This window comes from Melitaea cinxia, chromosome 27 (assembly GCF_905220565.1).
Source record: "Melitaea cinxia chromosome 27, ilMelCinx1.1, whole genome shotgun sequence".
Classification (NCBI taxonomy): Eukaryota; Metazoa; Arthropoda; class Insecta; order Lepidoptera; family Nymphalidae; genus Melitaea; species Melitaea cinxia.
In genome coordinates this window covers 4423246-4446444 of record NC_059420.1, presented here as the reverse complement: position 1 = coordinate 4446444, position 23199 = coordinate 4423246, and the positions used below count along the sequence as shown (strand labels likewise).

Sequence of the window (23199 nt, the reverse complement as noted above, 5' to 3'; positions counted from 1 at the left end):
CATGTACACCACGGCCGCAAATTAATGAAACTTGTTGTGTTTTTGGTGTTATCTTTTTCCTCATAGACTATACTATTAGAAATGCAGTAAAGAGTATGAGTATCTATTGTACTTTTTCGGAAAAAAAAAATATCAACTTCAATTTTTAGCATAAAATTTGATAAGAAAATAATTTTGACAAAGTTTGAGAGCCTTTCGTGAAAAAAAAAGTATGAAGACCTAAGCGGCCAACTATTTCAAAAATATGCGCAGTTAATACAGATTACAAAATGGTATAATACATGATTTTATTTAACGTTAAGATGCAAAAAGAGTAAACTCGACTGAAGAAAGAAAAAAATAATGTTGTCTTAAATTGTTAAAATAAAAGCGTTAAGTTGTACATAAATCAATCTTTATTTTATAAAAGGTGTTCGAATTGTCTGCCACCGACTCTGATACAAGCTCGACATCTTCTAATAAATGCTCTTCTAAGAAGTCGTGCGTAGCGCCGTTCAGTTATTATTGAAGCGGCTTCCTGCACACCACAGCGTAATTCTTCCAAACTTGAAATAGGTTTGAAGTACACCTGTTCTTTTAGACAGCCCCAGTAAAAAAAATCTAGTGGATTTAAGTCCGGAGATCGCGGAGGCCATAAAATGGGACCCAAACGACCAATCCATCTATTTGGATACGTGGCATTTAAATACACACGGACGTTTGCAGCATAATGTGCAGGACAACCATCATTTTGTAGCCAGTGGAATTGTCTCACTTCCTCAGGCACGTCTTCCATTAAATTTGGCAGGTCATTTTGTAGAAAATTTAAATAACTTTGTCCAGATAAGTTTCCGGTCAGTTCGAATGGACCAATGATTTTTCCGTTTAATATACCAGTCCAATAATTTATTTTGAACTGGTATTGTGATCTCTGTTCTCGCATTAGATGCGGGTTCGAGAGTTGCCAGCTGTGAAGATTATGTATATTGAAGTGTCCGTCTTTTTTAAGAGTGGATTCATCGCTCCACAGAATGTTGTCGAAGAATTGTGGATCTTGTTCTATTTTTGCAAGCATTTGTCGACAAAAAAACAACCTTGCATTGTAATCTCTCGGTTGTAGAGCTTGGACGCGTCTAATATGGTAGGGATGAAATTTATTTATTTTAAGTACACGGGGCAGGTGGACGGGTCTTGCTCAATTTCGTCAAGCACAATGTCTCGTGTATTGATATTAGCTAGTCTTCCAGCGCTCATACCACCAATGCCGCTGCCAGGTATTCTGCCTTCCGAATAACACATGTGGACTCTGATAAATAGGCGGTAATCTGGATGATGCGCGGTAGGATATCTTTCCCTATAAAGGGCTGCAGCAGCACTTGCGTTGCTTCTGCATTCACCATAAATAAAGTGCATGTTTGCGTATTCTTGTGCCGTATATTGAATACGTGGCATCTTAATAAACAATACCAGTCTAGATACAAGCCAAGTCGTCGTAAAATCACCAAACAAATTCCAAATCACTTATTAAAACTGAGAGTCCAATAAAATAGCCAGAAGCCGTCGTTATAACACTGATTTTAAAATCACAGAGAACTCCAAAAGGAATACACATGCGATACCGAACAAGTCGAGAGACGCACTAAATACTTGCCTTTATTATGTGCCCTGTCGAGAGACAAAAGGTACAATGTATTAACATTATACTCTTCTCTCGCTCGCTCGCACTCTACCTGTCCCTGTTTCATAAACAAAAGATGGGTCGCGTGGGCCACACTCAGGCAGTAAATACCGATATTATACGATCTTTACTACGATAAAAAGTTCTCTTTTTAAAACGTCCTTGTCATTGTCGTCACCATTTAAGACAAGATAAGATTTTTATTAATTTTCTGTCTTTAGATAAAATCATGTATTATACCATTTTGTAATCTGTATTAACTGCGCATATTTTTGAAATAGTTGGCCGCTTAGGTCTTCATACTTTTTTTTTTCACGAAAGGCTCTCAAACTTTGTCAAAATTATTTTCTTATCAAATTTTATGCTAAAAATTGAAGTTGATATTTTTTTCCGAAAAAGTACAATAGATACTCATACTCTTTACTGCATTTCTAATAGTATAGTCTATGAGGAAAAAAATAACACCAAAAACACAACAAGTTTCATTAATTTGCGGCCGTGGTGTACATGAAAGTAGAGTAAGGTCAATAAATATGTATTTTTTTTAAAAACCTCATATTTTTGGCACCACTTGGAATTTTTTGTTTTGTGTATTTTTATTAAATCGTTTGATAGCCGTACTATTAGGCGCTTCAGGGTTATCCATTCTTTCTGGGACAGCCTGTATATTTATTTTTCGTCCTATCAGCTATACTAACTTCTGAAACTTGTTTCTCATTTTTGTCTGGCCTATTTTCTGTGTGTTTATAAAACTTACTCCTAGAGCAGTCAGTAGACTGATGGCCAATCCTATCACAATTTGTACATTTGAGCAATGTTTTTTTTTTTTTTTCTTTATAAATTAATTGTATCGTAATGTGGTTTTTATTTCGAATTGATGTATAATGGGAGTAACAATATTATAGTAAGAATGTTGAAAGTACGCTCCGGCTAGTTGAATACTCTTATAAATAATATAATAATTAAAATAGGGGTGTACATTTTGAGAATACAGTGTTAAGATTGATAGTCCCAGTAGAAGTCTTAAAATGACGTGGTGACTGTTTATGGGAAGAAGTGACCGGCGATTTGATAATTCAAAATTCAAAATTATTTATTTCATGTAGGCCAACCTGTGGCTCTTATGACACGTCATGAATCTACCACCGGTTCGAAATGCGGACTCTGCTGAGAAGAGCCGGCAAGAAACTCAGCAGATGTACTTTTCAAAATATTCATTTTACAATATTTTCAATACTAACTTACAATACACTATATTAATTACAAAATTTCCATACTAACTTGTGTTTTACATACTATTACATCGTCATAAGTTTTCTATACTAACTTGTGTTTAGCCGGATGCCTAGCCGATTTATCCAATGACACTTTGTTAGAAAAGAATATATTTAATCTAAATAAACTTTTATAATGCATTTTAAATATACAAAAATTTGTCAGTAAGAAATTCATTAACATTGTAATAACCGCGACTCGGTAAGTGAGTTTTTACGCATTGTTTAAATTTGTGCAGTGGCAAATCTAACAACTCCTTCGGAATCATATTATATAAGCGTACTCTCAACCCCACAAAGGATTTTTGCACTTTGCGCAAGCGACATGATGGTACAGGGTGGGCCATGAATTAGTTAACATTTGAAAAAATCGTATAAAAAAAACCATTTAACATATTTTAAAAATCGTTTATTTACGAGAAAGCTAATTAGTTGTAATTTATTTTTTAAAAATTATTTCGTCTAAATGACCACCGTTTCGGTTTTTGCACTCATTTAAGCGAGTCCTGAAGTTTTCGAATACTCTTCTGCAAAGAGACCGCGAGATCGCCGACATCTCTTCGATGATTTTTTCTTTAAGTTGATGCAGTGTATTCGGTTTATCAATGTAGACACGACTTTTTAAATAACCCCATAAAAAGAATTCTGCTGGGGATAGATCTGGACTTCTGGGTGGCCATGGGATGTCACCCCGTCTGGATATCAGCTTTTCCGGAAACATGTCTTTGACCACCGGCAAGGACTCGTTCGATGTGTGACACGTGGCTCCATCTTGTTGAAACCATGTGTTACGATTATAGCCAGCAAATTCCAGTAGCATCGGTGCTAAGAACTCCCGTAACATTTTCACATACTCGGCAGAATTAACAGTAACTGAACGGCCTCGAGAATCTTCAAAAAAGTAAAACCTTAGGAGAGTGAAGTGGCCTCATCTCATGTTTAGCTTTAGGATTTTCGCTGCTCCAATACCTGCAATTCTGTTTGTTTACATGTCCATTTAGGTGGAAATGGGCTTCGTCAGAGAATAAGATGTTGTCAAAATTACTGAATCGAGTTAACATTGTTTCGGCATATGACTTACGCAAATTTAAATCATTAGGGTTTAGTTCTTGCACTAGCTGGATCTTATATGGATGTAATTTCAAATCTAATTTCAAAATACGGCGTAATGATGTGCGGGATAATCCTAATTCAGCCGGACGTTTGCGTGTCGATAAATCTGGATCACGTTGAATAGAAGCGGAAACTTGCTGCACGTTCTCTTCGCTCCGAGAAGTCCGCGGGCCGCCGGTTTGTTTCACATTTAGTGTAAATCCCGTCTCTTCGAACTTCTTCACCCATTTCTTTATTAAAGGAGCACTTGGACACTGACTTAAGTCGTGTAAACCATATTCAACGCGAAATAAGCGTCTCACAGTAATGAGCGAAAAGTTGCTTAAATAAAACTGTTTCACGCAGTAAGCGCGTTGCGGCCCCGTGAAGCGATCCATTGCGACTAAATTTCCAAGAAGCGAGCTAGTGCCCCCGCCCACGCCCGCGCCCCGCGCGGCAATAGTTTGCGCGGTAAGTTACATTTAAATGTTAACGAATTCTTGGCCCACCCTGTATTTCAAGTTTATGACGATTTCTAGTAAGACGATTGTGTGTATCGCCTCTTTGTTTCTGTAAATGAATATTTTGTCTCACAAAGACTATATTATTATAAATGTACTGTGAAGCTACCGTAAGTAATCCAATCTCCTTAAACTTTTCACGAAGAGATACGCGTGAACCTAGGTTATAGATAGATCTGATGGCTCTTTTCTGCAATTTAAAAATAGTTTCAATATTAGCTGCTCCGCCCCACAATAAGATTCCATAGGACATTACACTATGGAAGTAGGCGAAGTAGACAAGCCTAGACGTTTCCACATCGGTAAACTGTCTAATTTTTCTGACAGCATAGGCAGCTGAGCTGATCTAAGGTCACCCCCAGAAAAACTGTGGAGTTTTCAATTATGAGATTTTCCTCGTTTATTTTTATTGTTTTATCAATTTTATTTACATTTGGTACAATGAATTCTAAACACTTACCAAATTATTAACAGTAAACCAACGCCATATCAAAGATAACGTACTGTTCACATCGTCAAAATTTACTTTGTTTATGTCAGTTTTAAATATTAATGATGTATCATCTGCAAACAGTACAATATTGCAGGCATCGTGGACATGATACGGTAAAAATTAAAAAGGACCCAAGATAGAGCCCTGTGGGACACCCAATAGAGCAGATGAACCCCTCGATTTAACTTCACCTACGCATACACTTTGAGTTCGATCACTAAGGTAAGAGGTAAGGTACTAAGGTAAGGTAAGCGGCAATGAGATCAAGTGCAACGTTTCTGATGCCATAATAGCGAAGTTTGAGTAGAAGAGTTTGGTGATCAACGCAATCAAAGGCCTTAGAAAGGTCACAAAAAACCCCAATAGCATTCTGCGAACGCTACAGTTGGCCCCTTCCTCATAGTCAAGACAGCACAAGTAATGAAAGTAATGATGATGAAAACGAGTGATGGGGGCGAAGAGCCGCGAAGAAGGCGGGGCCAGCTATTACGTTGTTCCAGCAGCCGCCTCCTTCTTAACGCTGACAATTTTATTGGCCCTGCTGAAGATAATCGTGATGATATGGTGATAACTTAACCCTTAAATGCGTGATTTTTTTGTATTACTTCCCAATAAATTGAAATAGATGGGGAAAGTTCCATAGATTATGAGAAAAAGAATAAAAATATTATTTTATTTCGAAAAATATTGTTGATGTATATCTACATCATTATGCAAAATCTGTTCCAGTCAGCTGACATGTCAATTAACATGTTGAACGTTGGCCTGCCAGAAAGGTTTCAACTCGACAGTAGATCGCGGTCACATGTGTCCCTTATGGCCCAAACGGAAAATCGCAGAATTTCGGTCAGTGTTCAACGTGTCAAACAATAAAAGAGGTATATCAAGATATAATATAAGATATAAAGGATGGGCCATAAATTTTTGCACATTTGAAACATGAATAAAAATAAAACTACTAATATTACTTTATTGATGATTTATTTAACGTAATAAACATTTAAAGCAATTTATTTTTTAAAAATGACATCATCGAGATGTGCTCCGTCTCGTCGCTGGCACTCCTGCAATCGACTACGTAAACTTTGGAAAACTCGTTGACACATGCTGCGAGGAATCGCGGCTATCTCCGCGCGGATGTTTTCTTTCAATTGGGATATGGTCGTTGGTTTATTATGGTAAACTCGACTCTTCAGATATCCCCACAAGAAAAAATCGCAAGGTGTAAGGTCTGGGCTTCTTGGAGGCCATGGAATATCACGTCTGCGAGAAATTAATTTGTTGGGAAACATTTCTTTGATCACCGGTAAAGTCACATTTGACGTATGGCATGTTGCTCCATCCTGTTTGCATCCAAGTCCTGCTGTTGTATCCTTCAAATTCATGTAACTGTGGTGTCAAAAACTCTCGCAACATCTTCACGTATTCCACTGACTTTACAGTTACGTTATTTCCCTGACTGTTTTCAAAGAAATACGGACCGATTATGCCTTTAGCCGATATGGCAGCCCATACAGTCGTTTTAGGTGATTGAAGGGGCTTTTGGTGTTTAAGGCGAGGGTTTTCCGTGCTCCAGTACCGGCAATTGTCTTATTTACGTGCCCATTGATGTGAAAATGGGCCTCGTCCGTAAACAATACATTCTCAAGGCTAGAGAATCGCTCCAGCATAGTGTCAGCCAATAACTTACGTTGAATGTAATCGTTTGGCTTCATCTCCTGCACAATTTGAACCTTATACGGGTGTAGTTTAAGGTCCAAATGCAAAATTCGCCGCAGACTAGTTCTTGGTATTGCTAGAGCCGCCGATCGCTTACGCGAAGATGATTCTGGATCGTTCCGTACGGAAATTTCAACTTCCCGAATGTTCTCTTCGCTTCTTCTTGAACGTGGCCGCCCTGTTTGTTTAATATTGGTTGTCGATCCTGTTTCCTCGAACTTGTTGACCCAAGCTTTAATTAAATTAACACTTGGACACTCACTTATACGCTGTAATCCGTATTCAATTCTAAATAGCCATAACACCAAACATTCTTACACAAAAAGCACGCTGTTTTCCCGTGAAGCGCTCCATCGTGACTAAAATTGCATAAAGCGGCGCATCATTCCCCGTACCCCGCGCGCCCCTCCCTGTAACGGTTTTTGAGAAATCGAGTGTTGCCATTTGCAAAAATTTATGGCCCACCCTGTATAATACCTCTTTTATTGTTTTATTATTTATATCTTGATATAATTACTATTACAGATGAAAATCTCAAAAACAGTTATTTCTTGCATTCAAACAAAGAGGCACGTTACATTTAGAGCATGCCCATTGTGTAGTACCTTTGCAATTAGGTATTTTGCACCTAAGACGATTAGAAAAGACAGACCAATGATCAATGCCATCTTTCCTTACATCAAAACTTGGAATTGGATGACTAGGACCATTTTGTTTTTTTGCCTGCAATTCCTCGTCATGAGAGACATTGCTTGACCGTCCTCTTTTGTTGCCATTGGTTGATCCCATATAGCAAAGGGCATCAGCCAATTCATTGCGAAACTGACCAAGATTTGGCAGTTGTTTCTTGGGAATGCTTTTTGCAATGCAGCTTTTTTTTCAACAACAACCATGAATTTATAACGGCTAAGTCTAAAAGATGGTAAAATAGCCGAAGGCACCATTTGTGACTCTTGACTCTGATGCGATAGCGTCCTAAGTAACTAAGGTCCACTCCGCCCATATGTATATTGTACTCATGTACAATTTTGGGACAAGACACTTTTACCTTACGTTTTTGTTTCTTGTCATAACACATGACTTTTCTCATCGGGTGAGAGCCTATATAATTTGACAATAACGTTACTACCTTATTGTACTTATTGAATAAATGTAAATTTGAAAGATGGATCGTGACTGTCTTTATAAATGTGTTATCTTAAAATTGTCATCATAAATGTAAGCATTTGTTTCCGTTTTCTAACACGGGTGGCGCCCTTTCTTTTCCTTTCGTTATGTGTCAAGTGCTGGTTGTGTAAAATTATAAATCGCATTCTATCAGAAATCTAACGTAACTTTTATTGAAATCCTGCCAAATTCCAATAGTACTTCCATACAGTTGCTAAAAAATCAACACCGTCGAAGTGCGCTGTCCTTTCCTCGTGTGTTCCTCTAGGGACTGCCGCCTTTAATAAATCCTTCTTGTTTGGTAGACGACAGTTAAGATGTCTGTTTTGCTGGACAGTGCCGACGCAGTGAATACCCTGTTTTTCCAGATAATACACGAGAGGCAAGGATGTGTAGAAATTATCAAAAAATACGATGTGATTTCTCATCCTCGAAATCACCCTCGCCAAACGTAAAACCACATCGTTCGTTACTCCTAAGTCCGGTTCTCCTACTACGGCAGGCAATTTTTCAATAAACTATTTACTTAGTTATGTATAATATTATGTATGTATGTGTGTGTATATATGTTTTTATGTTGACATGTATTTATATGCGTAGTGTGTGTACATATTATCATGTAATGTGCTCTGTAATTTTTTTTTTGTATAGTTAATATATTTTTAATATGTGTATGTATGTATATGTATGCATGTATGTGTGTATATTTGGTTTTCTTCCTGTTCTATTAATTTTAATTCTGTACACCCTTTCCGCTTTTTTCACATTATCTCCTCCAAGCTGGTTGTCTAGAAGAGATCGCTGTTTAGCGATAAGACCGCCTGTTGTACATTTCTTTTTGTGAATCGTTTTGTAAATTGTAAACTTTTTTTTATGTGTACAATAAAGAGTAAATTAAATTAAATTTAATTATTTAACTTACGTCTTTGCAAAGTCGGAATACTTATTTGAAGTGTTTCGTTGGCGACGGTCTTTTTGAGCCACTTCATTCGCAGAGTTATTTAGAGTATACAACATAAACTTTTGAGTTATATTTATGCTGATCAGCAACTTTTGGCATACTTTTTAGTGGTCATCATCGTTATTTACGCAATACTCATAAGTAACAGTTCTTCTGCTTAAAATTGAATCAGTTCTTTTTCTTGCACAAGGCACAACGTGTGAACTTCGTACCAACCAATCCTTTCGACGTTGCGAGTCCAAATCCCAGTAGGTATTGAATAAAGTAGCTCGTCTCCTCCGTTTTATTGTAGCAACCTCTTTTGGATTTGTCGAGATTACAAGGATTACTTTGCATCTACTTCTCATGTACAACCTTTCCTTTTTCGGTTTCATATTCTTTTTCCTCTTCCTTTTTAATTTTTCCTAACTTACTTTAGTTGACTTTTAATATTTTTCTTCTTTTAATTAAATCTGTTTCTTGTTTTTTATATTTCTTCAACTTTTTTTTGTAGTCTTAGAAGTGACTTCATCACTTGATTCACTTGTATTTTTTTGAGCCCAGTTGTCTGAACTCCCTGCAGAATAGTCACCAGTATCGTCACCAGACAAGAAATCTAGAATATTTTTATGCATGGCACGTACTGGATGCCATGTATCCTTAAGCGAAATAATATTAAAGTAATATAAGGTTGCCTGGAAGAGATTGCTTTTAAGCAATAAAGCCGCCTTTTGTACATTTTTTTCTACATATTATTGTTAATGTTGCTTGTTTATTTTGTTTGGTGTACAATAAAGTGTAAAATAAGTAATAAATAAATATTCACAATTATGAAAGGTCCGAACAACAAATCGCTTTAATGTCAGATATGTCCGACACGGATACGGACTAGGAGATCATTGCCAAAAACCAACGACCTAAAAAGTCGAGCACACAAATAAATTTGATCGTCCTGGTAACTAACTGTCTATCGGTAAGCTTATTAACTTTACATATTTATATTTCCATCATCAGAAACTCTACCCAAAAGAAATCAGCTCTTAGTACATATTATAATATCCTAACTTAAAGTAAATGTGAAAGGGAGTTGGTTTGTTTGTTAATCTAATTAATCTAAGTTCAAAAGTGAGTTTTTTTTTGTTACTTCACGTTTAAACTGCTAAACCAATTTAAACGATGTTTGGTATGGAAATTGCTTGAGACCCTAGGAAGGACATCGGTTTTTATTCCAATAATCATCACTATAAGTAAAGTTTGTATGACATTGTGATTTATATTTTGTTTCTATTAGGAAAATACCAGTAGCGTCGAGTTAGTTGATCAAAATGCCAGTTTTGATATTACACCACATTCATGTCAAGTCGTTGGGGTTATTGGATTACCATATGATGAAGCCACTGAGACTACAGGAATCCCAGAAATGAGTGTAGGAAAACTGGATAGTATAGCGCAAAAGCTCGACCTATTAATAAGCGTAGCATATCTATTGGCAATGCTAGCAAAGGAGAATCGTACTTGTGATCTCCATACTTCTTAAAACGAAAGTCCGCGTCATTTCTACGTGGGCAATCAGTCTTTGCAAAGGTGACTGTGTGTGCGATTTATGACTATACTCGCCGACCACTGTACATTTCAAGCAACCATGTTTAGCATTAAAGTTGCATACTCCTGTAAAATATAAAATATAATTACAGTCAGTCACCAATACTTATAATTAACTTCTTAATACTACTAAACGAAAACCTCACTACGTTTCGTTTGGTTATCCAACTTGGAATCGTTCTTATGTATATACAGCGCTTTCTGATACTCGACCATCTGAGCTGGTACAATATTGCACCTGCATGTTTTTGACCGGGCCGATTTTGACCGGGATGACTGTTTCAGTTTTGAATAAAACATTACTAAAAAAGTTAATAAGAATATCACATAACAGAAAAATTTTAATAACATAATTTTAGTAATATAATAAAATAATTAATAATATAATAAAATTTAATAACATAATCTTAATAATATAAAATTTAATAACATAATTGTCAACGCTTGAGCAAACAGACGTGTCAAATAAAAAAAAAAAATTAAGAATACATCATTTAAATAATTTTCGACAAAATTAGTGTCTGTTGCGTAGCAAAACCATATAAAATATAATATGTACCTAGTATACAACTATGAGCGTCAGACATACACCATCAAAAATACTCGGGTCCTGCACTCGCCGGCTCACGTTCTGACCACACGGATTACGATTCTACAAACGTCAGATTCCCGAATCACTAAAAGGAAGCGTAAACAACCAGAAACAGACCATGTTCAGAGGGCAGACTTTCGATTTTAGGAATGAGATAATGTCATATCTGGAAAATACGAAGCAGTCTAATGATGATTTTATGCACAATATAAGATCCGAAATTACAGAAATTAAAACTAAGTAAGTACAGTCACAAAAACTGTTGACATTTTATCGCAGCAACAAATTCAGTTTAGAAATGACCTTGCTGACCTTTCTAAATCATTGGACTTTCACACCAAATCATTCGATGATCTCAAAATTAAAACACAAGCTATGTCCAAAGATATTATTGCAATTAAAAAATAGAAAAAGAAGTTGCAATATACAAATACCGTCTCTAAAATGTTGAACGAGATTTAAATATTGAACAGCAGCGTGACCGCTTGTGTAATATCGAAATACCTGGATTTCCCGAGGAGAAAAATGAGGACCTTCAACAGATACTTTTATCAATATTTACGGCCTTAGATGTTCAGGCAACTAAGCAAAATATCATAAGCATATACCGAGTACCGCAAAAAATTACTAACACGAAATTGCCTAAAAATATTGTTGCTAAAATGAGTAATCAGCTACTGAAAGATAAAATCATATCTGCTATTCGCAGAAAAAAAGGATTCACTACTGCTGAATTAGGACTTATGAAATCCATAGAGCCTAAAAAATTTATTTAAATACGAGCATTCAACAAAACGTTTTTAAGAAAACTCCTCAAGCTATAGCCAGTGCCGCCTTCCAACACGGCTGGATCCGTAACTGCAAAATTTTTGTAAGAAAAAATACACCACCTTTTTTAAATATCAGGGGCACAAAGGACTTAGAAAAGATAAAGTGATTATTTTTGCTATATTTAATTTATATATATAGTAGTTATGGCTTTTAGTACGACTGAGGAGCGAAATAAGGTTAAGCAGAAAGTGGAAACGAAAGGTAAGGCTCTCTTGGTCGAGGAAGTAAGTAACAGAGACCCGCTTTAGGTTTTAAGGGGCGTCCTGGCAGTGCACACTGATGAGGACATATTGAAGGCCCTGAGAAACCAGAATCGGGAGCTGTTCGACGGCCTCGACCAAGAGACTAGCAGGGTTGGGGTTCGTTTTCGAAAAAGAACAAGGAACCCGCACACGGCCCAAGTGGTTCTGGAAACCTCGTCAACCCTGTGGAGCAGAATTACCCTAGGAGAGGACTAGAGGAAACTTGTATGTTTGTTGCGAAACAAGACTCTCGCAGAGCAAGAAGGAAATGCGCGGGCACTGTTTCATGTGCGACACTCCTACGTTGGGCACAGTGGTATTTTTAACTTCATAGCGTTAAATTTGGGAACACAGCTTCTTTTTTGTCCTAAAATTATAAGATGTCGGAAAACGAATTGCTCCTCAGCAGAAAGATAGGCAAATATGCTAAGTTTATATAATAAGTTTAATTTCATTAGCATAAAATTAAGTAGAATAATTAGGATAAAAATAAGATACCAAATTGTTAAAAATATGTAATAAAAATATCTATACAAATAAATTAGCTGAGTGAAAACGTGAGTAATTAATAAGTAGAATATAGAATAACTCTGAAAAATTAAGTGTAACTCACTAAAAAAAATATTATTATAAGAATTTGGAAATGTTAAAGTATATTAAGTTAGATTAAGAACCCTATGTATCATATAAGATAAAAAAGTATATGTAGTATTTTGTAGTGGTGATGATGACTATCATCAGAACAAATTATACGAGTATACCTAGTATGAAAATAGTAAAAAACAATATGATGGAAATTTACATCATTATGCAATGCCACGTGTTTAGCTCAGTACTAAATAAATAAAAAATAGAAAATGTTTGTATATTCTTTATTCTTGATGATAATTTAAAAAGCAATTTTTATTTTTATTACGACACAAGTTAACTTTGCATATCCCACATGATATTGTGGAATAGCCTTTACATTTGGGGTATTTGCACCTGAGTGACTGTTGACCAATGCTTCAGACCATTTTTCCTTACATCTTTCGGCAGCGGAGGAGCAGGAGAACCTTTTTTTTGTCATCAATTCTTCTTCAAGGATACTGCTGCTGGGACGCCCCCTTTTAACATCTTTAGTGGTTCCCTTGTTGCATAAGACAAAGGCTAACTCATTTCTAAATTGGCTCATTGTAAGAAGACTCTTTTAGATTCACCCCTTTCCTGAGCATTTTTTTTAATAGATAATCCAAGAATTTATTAAGGCAAGATCAAAGAAATGAAAAAAAAATACGCATGTACCATTTTTTAGACCTCACAGTAATATGATTTCTGCCCTAAAAGCTATCCATGAGATCAACTCCCACCATGTGTTTATTATATTCTTGGATAATAAACGGCAAGTAATATCAATTTATAAATAAATAAAAATAAATATTACATACATATATAAATATTTATATAGAACATATTTTTATCGGCATCCATAATGGAGGTTATGCAGATTACATTTGAATCGGTCATTTCAAAAACCACGTAAGTCACATTTTTTCCAACATGCTTTTTTTTTGCTGAAAATTATTCCTCAAAGGTAATGCGTATTCTGGGTGAAAACAACTTAATTCAATACATTCCTTCCTCTTTTAATACCGCGTGAAAAACGTTCATTGCATAAACAACATTAGTCAGTGACTTAAGAGGTTTTTGCATGCACCACTAGATGTCAGGAGTAGTTTATGACTGAGTTTTAAATGACATTTTAAATTTGCTTTGTTTTGATTCATCATCATCATCATCATCATTACAGCCTATACAGTCCACTGCTGGACATAGGCCTCCACAAGTTGACGCCAAAAATAACGTGAACTCATGTGTTTTGCCCATAGTCACCACGCTGGGCAGGCGGGTTGGTGACCGCAGCACTGCCTTTGTCGCACCGAAGACGCTGCTGCCCGTCTTCGGCCTGTGTATTTCAAAGCCAGCAGTTGGATGGTTATCCCGCCATCGGTCGGCTTCTTAAGTTCCAAGGTGGTTGTGGAACCTTGTTATCCCTTAGTCGCCTCTTACGACACCCACGGGAAGAGAGGGGGTGGCTAAATTCTTTAGTGCCGTAGCCATACAGCACAGTTTTGATTGGTACAACAATATTTCAATCTTTGTAAACCATCGCCATTAGGCTAAGCGCCCACTGGCGGCCAGGCCACAGCGGCCAGTATTGCGACCAGGCCGCGAGTGTCGCGACCAGCCGCAAGCGTCGCTCCCAAGCCCAAATTGTCAGTCTCATGTACAGAGTGCTTCAAAATGGACGTCGAGGAAATTGCTGTGTTGCTTTATCTTGCAAGTAAGAAGCGAAAAAACAAAAAGAAAAGATTTTGGATTCATCCATTACTGTGTGAAAGAAGTTATAAGGGATTATTTCAGACATACTTTACTGACCTTAAACTACATAATGACAAGTTTTCAATTATTTAAGAATGAGCAAGTCCTCTTTTGATGAACTTTTCCAAAAAATAAGACACTATTCCTGGCACAAAAAATAACTTTCGGCCCTGCATCTTGCCCGAAGAAAAACTCGTCTTTACTTTAAGGTAAGTACCTCGCATGTATTAAATCATTTATTTACATATATTTATTTCACTCTCAATGTAAACGTTGCTACATCCAGTGTGGCATACCTGGCGGCAGTGTGTACACCGTGTGTAGCAGTCTTTAGACAGAAAATGTTTCATTACTTGGTTCATAGAACAAATAAATAATAATAATAGTATGCAAATCAATTAGTAATGTTTATTAAAATAGAAGTTTTATTGAAATTTCATTTTAGAAACTTTAATTATCAACAAAAGTATCAAGAATTTCTGAATATTCTGAGTAATGCGAAGAAGACAGAGAGTAGTTTGATTCGGGTGAATGTGCATCTTGTGGAGATTTAACGGGGCGTGACACAGTAGGACGTCGACTATTCGCTGCCTGGGAAAAATATCCTTGGCGACATTCCTGGTGATAGCTAGGATAACTAGTTCGAGAGTGACCAGGCTGAGTGTAACTGGTCCTAGGTTCCATATGATTTAAATCATGTCTTACACATTGAGCTCGGTGGATCACATTGAATATTTCAATCTTAGCTGACATCTTCGCAGATACCGGGATTTTTTTGAAATCATGTAATACAGAAAGGAGAAACATTCTATCGCTATCGTTTTCGTAGCGTGATTCTCGTTCATTCCTGGAATTTATGCTTTCTTTAAGAATTGGAACAAGGTCTTTTCTTTCTATATTGCTTTCTACTTTTTTCTTCTTTGAACGTGGTGTTGCCTGTGAGATAGATTCGGGGATAGGATTATAAACATTATCCTCCACATCATTTAAATTCGAATCTGTATTATTTTGTTCCACTGTAGGCTTAAGGAACAACAATTGTTTAAAATATATGTAAGGCGATTTGCGCGCTGCCGCTGAACCACTTTTTGTACATTTAATACGTCGCAGCTCTCTAAGAAACGAGTCCCTTATGTTTTTCCATTTTTTTTTTGCAAAGATATACCTGAAAAAAGTAGTAAAAATTAAATTAAATAATATGTTATTTGTTCAGATATCTTGCGAGTAGATGCTCCTTTAGAGAACTAAGTCATTCGTTTCGTATTGGTCACACTACTGTTCGAGACATTGTATATGAAGTTTGTGTTGCCATATATCAAAATGTTAAAGATGTGGCATTTCCAAAACTTAATAAAGATAAATGGCTAGAAATAAGTGAAGGATTTTTAAAGAATACACAGTTTCCTAACTGTATTGGAGCGGTGGATGGCAAGCACATAAGAATTATTCAGCCAAGCCACACCGGTTCACTTTATCACAATTACAAAAACTATTTCTCTGTAGTACTTATGGCTGTATGTGATGCCGACTACAAATTTATATCCATAGACGTCGGCGCCTATGGTAAATGCAGCGACTCTTCAGTTACCGAGTACCAAATACCAAGTTTTATGAAAAACTTACAAATAATGAGTTAAATATTCCAGACAAGAGATCAATTACAGAAACAGGTGTGCCTTTGCCTTTTGTCATAGTTGGCGATGAAGCTTTCTCTTTATCAGAACATTTAATGAGACCATATGCCGGAAGAAATTTGACAGACAAGAAAAAAATATTTAACTACCGTCTTTCCCGTGCGCGTCGGTTCATAGAATGCTCTTTCGGTATACTAGCCAACAAGTGGCGAATTTTTCACCGTCCTATTGATGTGCGTAAGGAATTTGCTGTTGCTATCATAAAAGCATGTTCCGTCCTCCACAACTATGTACGTGAGCGTGACGGGTTCAAATAAGAAGACACGTTGCATGTACCCGTAAAAATGGAAGATATAACTACATCAACCTTCGAGAGGAAATCGAACATCTACACAAGACAGGGATTAATTTGCTGACTACTTCGTTGGCGAAGAAGTAGTTCCGTGGCAAAATAGACTTGCTCTGAGAAGGCAATGAAATAAACATAAATACTTAAAAAGTTCCTTTTTTTCATTTAAAGTTGAATTTTCATTAGCAAATATTTCAGTTATCTCCTCCCACAATATCCTTTTTATGTCTCGGTTTGAATAGTCGTCGCACGACATGTCCCACAACGCCCTTCTAGTCTCAAGCTCGCAAATAAACCTCTCCGTATCAAAAGACATAACGATATAATTTGAACACTCCGTAAACATTAAAACGTCTATCCGCGGCGACCAGTGCACGCACACTAGCGCACGATCGTACAATTCTTCGAAACTCGATGGCTGCGGCGGCCGGTTGGCCGCAGGTACGTCGCAATGATCTCGTTGGTTGAAAGCATTTATCAGCCTATATGGAGTTACTGAAGCCAGAGTTCGCAGACTTTGTGATTTGCTTAACGAAGGGAAGAGTCCTATAGATAAGAGAGGATGTCACCCGAAAGCAAATACAGTACCTCCTGAAATATGCCAAAAAACTATAACATATAATTAATGTAAAAATTTCTAGCATTCAGTGTAACAATTTTTTTTTTGAGTTTTGATTATTTCTTAGGGTATTGGGTCTACATTTCTCGATTAATAAAGAAGGATCATTAACTTCATTTAGGATATTGAATTTCTAATTACATCCATGACATTGCAATATTTAAAAATATCACTTTCATTTAAGATACTTTTATTTTTAAATTTTGGGATAATGATTTTTAATAAACGTAACTGTAAAGCATAAATATAATATAAATGTGTTTTATAGGTCCTACCGTAGCTACTTAGTCCATAACTGATAACAAATTGAGCCAGGGCTAGATACAGTATTCTACAAATTTTATATGGGAGATTATATTTCAATATACACAATCTACTAAGTAGAGATCTTAATTTAAAGCAGACGAGGTCTATGTGAGGCTTCCAGCTAAATCTGTTATCAATAACGATGCCGAGATAAGTATGTTGATTTACTTTTTCTAACAGTGGACATTGACAATTTAAACTAATACGACTACTGTGGAAACATTCATGAGTGTGGGCCATGATAGCCGGGGAGATGATAAGTACGTTATGGGAAGAATGTAAATGTATAAAATTTAGTTTTGAAAGCGTTAATCACCAGCCCAACATCATGGGCCCATTTACAAATAAGATTATAGTTTAAAAACAGGCAAATCGACATTTTACATGTATCACGAAGGCATTGCTAACAAAGGAGCCAATGAGGTTTGCTCAATGTTGATGCATTATATAAAAAATAATATTGGGCCAAATATTAAGTATTTATATCTTTTTTCCGACGGCTGCCCTGGTCAAAATAAAAATAATACATTTTTGAGATTTATGTTGGCTTTGACTGACTCTAAAAGATTTGAAAAACTATCAGTATTTTCCCATACCTTTTTACCAAATGTCCGTGATTTTGGAGTCATAAAAAATGTTCGAAAGCATGATCGTATCTACGTCCCAGGAGAATACATTAATTTAGTTTCGAACTCCAGCTCAACATTTATAGTCAAAGAGCTAAAAACTGAAGATGTTTAAGAATTTGAGAAATGGTGGCTGAATTTGTACAAAAAAACATGTTTGTCAACTAAATCTTACGGAAAAAAGTCCCAAAGGACCAGAAAAAGTCATTTGCACCTTCGACATACATGAGTTTTCAGTATGATTCAGGCCGAGGAAAAAAAAAAAAGATTTAATATAAATAGTTTATTGAAATAAAAACTAAAGTTGTTACTCAGAAAAAATGAAGCTACAATACTCCTCCGAAACTCAATTAACATCTAAATGTTATACCCATAAATGATATAGGTGAAACCCACCCCTAGATATATTTTTTATTTTTTAACAAAAATGTAAATTTTTATTTTATTGTGATTTGGCATTGAAAAATTCATATAAAACTAAATGTTCACCCTTCTATTACGAACTCCTATTTTTAATAACGTTCAGCGTCAAGACAACGTTTGCCGGGTCAGCTAGTAAGTATACTATAAACTTTTTTATTTTGCATATACATATTTGATAGCTTTCAAAAGCTTATTAAATGGATCTAAATAGTTGGTATATATCCGCCTCCTTCACGAATATTCTACAAGCCAACGAGTGAAATCTAATTTGTATTGTGCTTGCCTGAAATATTTTTTAGACCTCTCCACTGACTTTCAATCCTCTGGGTGTGTGTCCCGTCTGGTGCCACAAATTTATGGATGGAATCGCTATGATTAATTCTTTTATGTATATATCCATGTTCGGAAAGACTTAAAAAGCTGTACGGTCTTAGACCTTTGCCTTTACAGTTATTTAAACAAAAACAATGAATTTATGCTTACAGTGCTTTGGAGCGAAACGATAAGTGGCGTGCCATTTTTTTTTAAAGCATCTATATCTCAGTCATTAAACATCAGTTGTATCGTTTGTTAAAAAACCTTGTGAAAACAATAAGTTAAAGTCTGCAATGTTAATAACATCCTCTGCCCTCCACCCCCAAAAACCCCATAATTCGGTTTCGGTTTCGGTTTAGCTTAGCCGATTTTGATGTAATTAAAAAAAATTTACAATCTTTCCCAGACATTCTGATGATGCCTTGGGACGTCGATGGTTCCTATTTGTTTGTAATGTCAGTCAGAGTAACTAACTTAGGACCCTTCTTTTTAGTCGATGCTAAAGGAACCACAGCAGCGTGCAATTTTTCATTTACAGGGTTTGCTTCAGGAACAGCTTTATTTATTTTCGCAAATCCTAGATGTTTTCCATGGGCATACTTCTCCCGGTACAAAACTAAAACTACTGGTTTTTCTAAAAGTGAGTTTATCGCATTTTTCGACCAGAGAACTTGGTGCAATAAAAGAGTGCCACTGAAAGGTTTTAAATTATTCGGCATGCTTATAGTCTCTTTCAATAATTTCTTTTTTTTCGACTTTCATAATATGAATATTTTCCACAAACCTTTCCACTACATTGATAAACTGTTCAAAGGTTCCTATAACATGTCCAAATGTAATTAATTTGTCAGCGGTTCTTTTTAAAACTGCGCCAACACCATCTGGTGCACCCTTACCATGCCCCGCTTCGGTGTAGTTCCAGGTAATTCGTTTGATTTGTCGAAAGTCTTTTTCGAGTTCTATGGTCATGTGAAAAATATAGTTGTTCTGGTATTGCGCGGTTGGGGAATCGGAAAGAAACTTCGAAGTATCGATGAATGGATTTGTCTCTATAGTGATCTTTAATAAAGGTATCAAATCATTGGCTTATAGTACAAATACACTCAGCGGCACGGAATCTTGGCCAAACTCATAACATGTGATAACAAATTTTTAAGTGTGTCTAACTTTTATCTTATTGTATAAGTGGGTAGAAATAATGTTTACGTTATTCCTAAGAGGATATTTAACTGAGTTGAAGGGCATATTGGTTTGGATTCTGAAGTTTAGTTGAATCGTGTCATTTATCCGACGAACTCTACGTTTTGAATTGTGTTGTGGAATTTGCGAGTGTTAAGTTGTCGAAGTTCTTTGGTTTTGTTATGATAAATAAACATCTAAAGGCGCCTAAGAATCCATAAAAATGCCTTTGTCACCAAGTCAGATAGCACAAGCAGTGGCATTACTCGAACAAGGGATAACCCATCGTGAAGTGGCTACTACCCTTAATGTACCGCGTTCTTCGATCCAATATGCACTAAAACGGTAGCAAGAGACTAGCCTCTGCACACGCAGACCAGGTAGTGGTGGTTTACGTTGCACGTCAGCTCATGACGACCGCTTTATTGTGTTAGAGATTTTAAGAAATCGCTTCCTTACTGCTGTCGAGATCTAGCAGCGGCTTCAAATCTCCAGGAACGTAAATGTTAGTGAGCGTACGGTGAGAAGATGTATAGAGGAAGTTAATTTAACGGCAAGAAGACTAGCCCGTGGCCCACAGCTTCTCCCACAGCATAGAGCACCTCGACTTTAATTTGCCCGCGAACGTGCTAACGGTCTCATGAACAAAGGGCAAGGGTTTTGTTAACGGATGAGTGCAGGATCGCTTTAAATGCATCTGATGGTAGACAACGTGTGTGGAGAAGGAAAGATGAACGATATCTGGCGATTAGTAGCACTCCAACAGTGAGTTTTGGTAGAGGCTCTATAATGGTATGGGGTGGCGTTAGTTCTGATGCATGTACAGAATTGGTTATCGTCAATAACGCTCTAACTGCAACACGATACGTCGAGCATATCCTTCAAGAACATGTTTTACCCTTTGGAGGGTTTATTGGATATGACCAATTCATTTTAATGCATTATAATGCACATCCTCACGTCGCTCAAATCGTAAATGAGTACCTTCAAGAGGTTGGTATTCAAAAATTGCAGTGGCCAGCTCGCAGCCCCGACTTAAATCCAATAGAGCATATTTGGGATAAGCTAAAAAAGACAATTAAAACAGCATCGAACCCACCATAAACTCTTAACCAGCTTCAAGATGCTGCATTGATTGCCTGGCGCGACTTGTCGCAAGTGGACATCAAAAATGTCATCTAAAGCATGCCAGACCGAATGCAGGCGGTCATAAGGGCTAGAGAAGGAAACACGCAATATTAAAAAGCTCACCAAAGATCAAACAGTTCAAACAGTTTTTATTACTAGTGCTCGAAACTGCAGTGTTTAATTTTGTATAAATGTGATTTTGCGCTTAAACTTCATTATAAACTAAAAAAAAACATTATTTATGTTTAATTACGTATTAAAGACGTTAATTGGATGAACAACGATCAAAATTGGCTTAAATTTGCAGTGTAAACTGAAAAAAATTAAAGTTATCACAAATTTTATACTTGGCCAAGTTTCCGTGCCGGTGAGTGTAGATGTAGTTCCAGTTGAGCTTACGTGAAAATCAAAAGTGTACAACACAGTTGTATGGATACACGCTTCATTTCTGCTGCCTCCAAATAGAAAAGAAAAAAAAAAGAAAAATAGAAAGATACTTCTGTCCCAAATTTAAGGGAATAATTTTCTGAGAAGTCAACGTGAAGTAACGCTTCGTGGACTTTCAAATCTTCCATTAATTTTTTTACGGTTGCGTACTGGCTTCTCTAATAATAATAATAATAAAAACTCTTTATAGTACGCCAAGAGTGAGCGAAATTACAAAAATAAAAACAGGAGATAAGTACAAAAGGCTTCTAATTGTGTACTCATGCTCGAACAATTTTTCTAACAGGTTTTCCAAAATACTAATAACTTGCAATGGACTAGCATGGGTTGCCTTTTTAGTGGTAAAAGTTGCAACTTTTTGTATCCCTGACTTAGTTATATAAGATTTCCGTGATTTTTGCCATTGATTAACAAAAGTTTGTTTTTTGAAAACTCTTTATATACAGGTTGTGTCGTAAATAGTGGATAATCCGTTAACTGGGGGTAGCCCTGATGTCGATCTTCAAGAAAATGTACTTTTTATGTCAGAGTTGCCAACACTGAAAATTATGAATATTTTTGTGTTTTTTCAAAAAATTCCTACCGCGACTGGTAATTTGGTCATAATTTTTACAAATAAGGTATTTTAGTGTACTTTTTATTTTATTTTACTCGGGAATACTTGTACTATCTAATGAAATTACTATTTCTGGCATAATGTTTTCTAAACTTATAAAAATTAGCGTTAGAAGTTATTTTTATTTTTCTTCGTTACTTTTTGTCAAAATTTAACCATTGATTGTGAAAAAAAATGTACTGCACTAGAATTGCCCAGTATTTAAAAAAATACTTATCTATAAGCTGTTTTCGAGGGTTGTTACGAATCTTCTCGCCAGGAGACTCGACGAATTCCAACCACCAGAGCAGGCTGGGTTTCGAAATGGCTACAGCACCGTGGACCACATCCATACTGTTCGGCAGATTATCCAAAAGACAGAAGAATATAATCAACCGCTGTGTATGGCATTTGTGGAGTACGAGAAAGCCTTCGACTCTGTCGAGACCTGGGCTGTCCTGGACTCTCTGCAGAGATGTCATATCGACTGGCGATATATCGAGGTACTGAAATCTATGTACGACGCGGCGACGATGACCGTTTATGTCAATGACCAAAGAACAAGACCTATTTCCCTCCGGCGTGGGGTAAGACAGGGGGATGTAATATCACCGAAACTGTTTACCACTGCGCTAGAGGATGTTTTTAAGACCTTGGATTGGGGGGAACGAGGCATCAACGTCAACGGTGAATTCACCTCTCACCTTCGTTTCGCCGACGATATTGTCATCTTTGCGGAGACGTGTCGGTCTCTGTATGAACTTGGATAAGACGAAAGTTATGTTTAACAACCAAGTCATACCGATACCGGTATCGGTCGATGGTACCCTTCTCGAAGTTGTTCAGGATTATATTTACCTAGGCCATACTATCCAACTAGGCCGCAACAACTTCGAGAAGGAGGCCGATAGAAGGATTTGGTTGGGCTGGGCGGCGTTTGGCAGACTCCGTCGAGTCTTCACTTCGAAGATTCCGCAATGCTTGAAGACAAAAGTTTTCGAGCAATGCGTCCTGCCTGTGTTAACATACGGAGCCGAGACGTGGACACTGACGAAGGGACTGATCCACAAGTTTAAAGTCGCTCAAC

At 36.6% G+C, this 23199-nt stretch overlaps 1 protein-coding gene across 1 annotated transcript; it reads right to left on the bottom strand.

The window, feature by feature from the left end:
• Window positions 1–400: 400 nt before the first annotated feature.
• LOC123666873 lies at window positions 401–1054 on the bottom strand. Its single transcript, XM_045600897.1, has one exon. It carries the CDS (start codon window positions 1052–1054, stop codon window positions 401–403), a length of 654 nt encoding a protein of 217 aa, XP_045456853.1.
• Between the last annotated feature and the right edge of the window lie 22145 nt (window positions 1055–23199).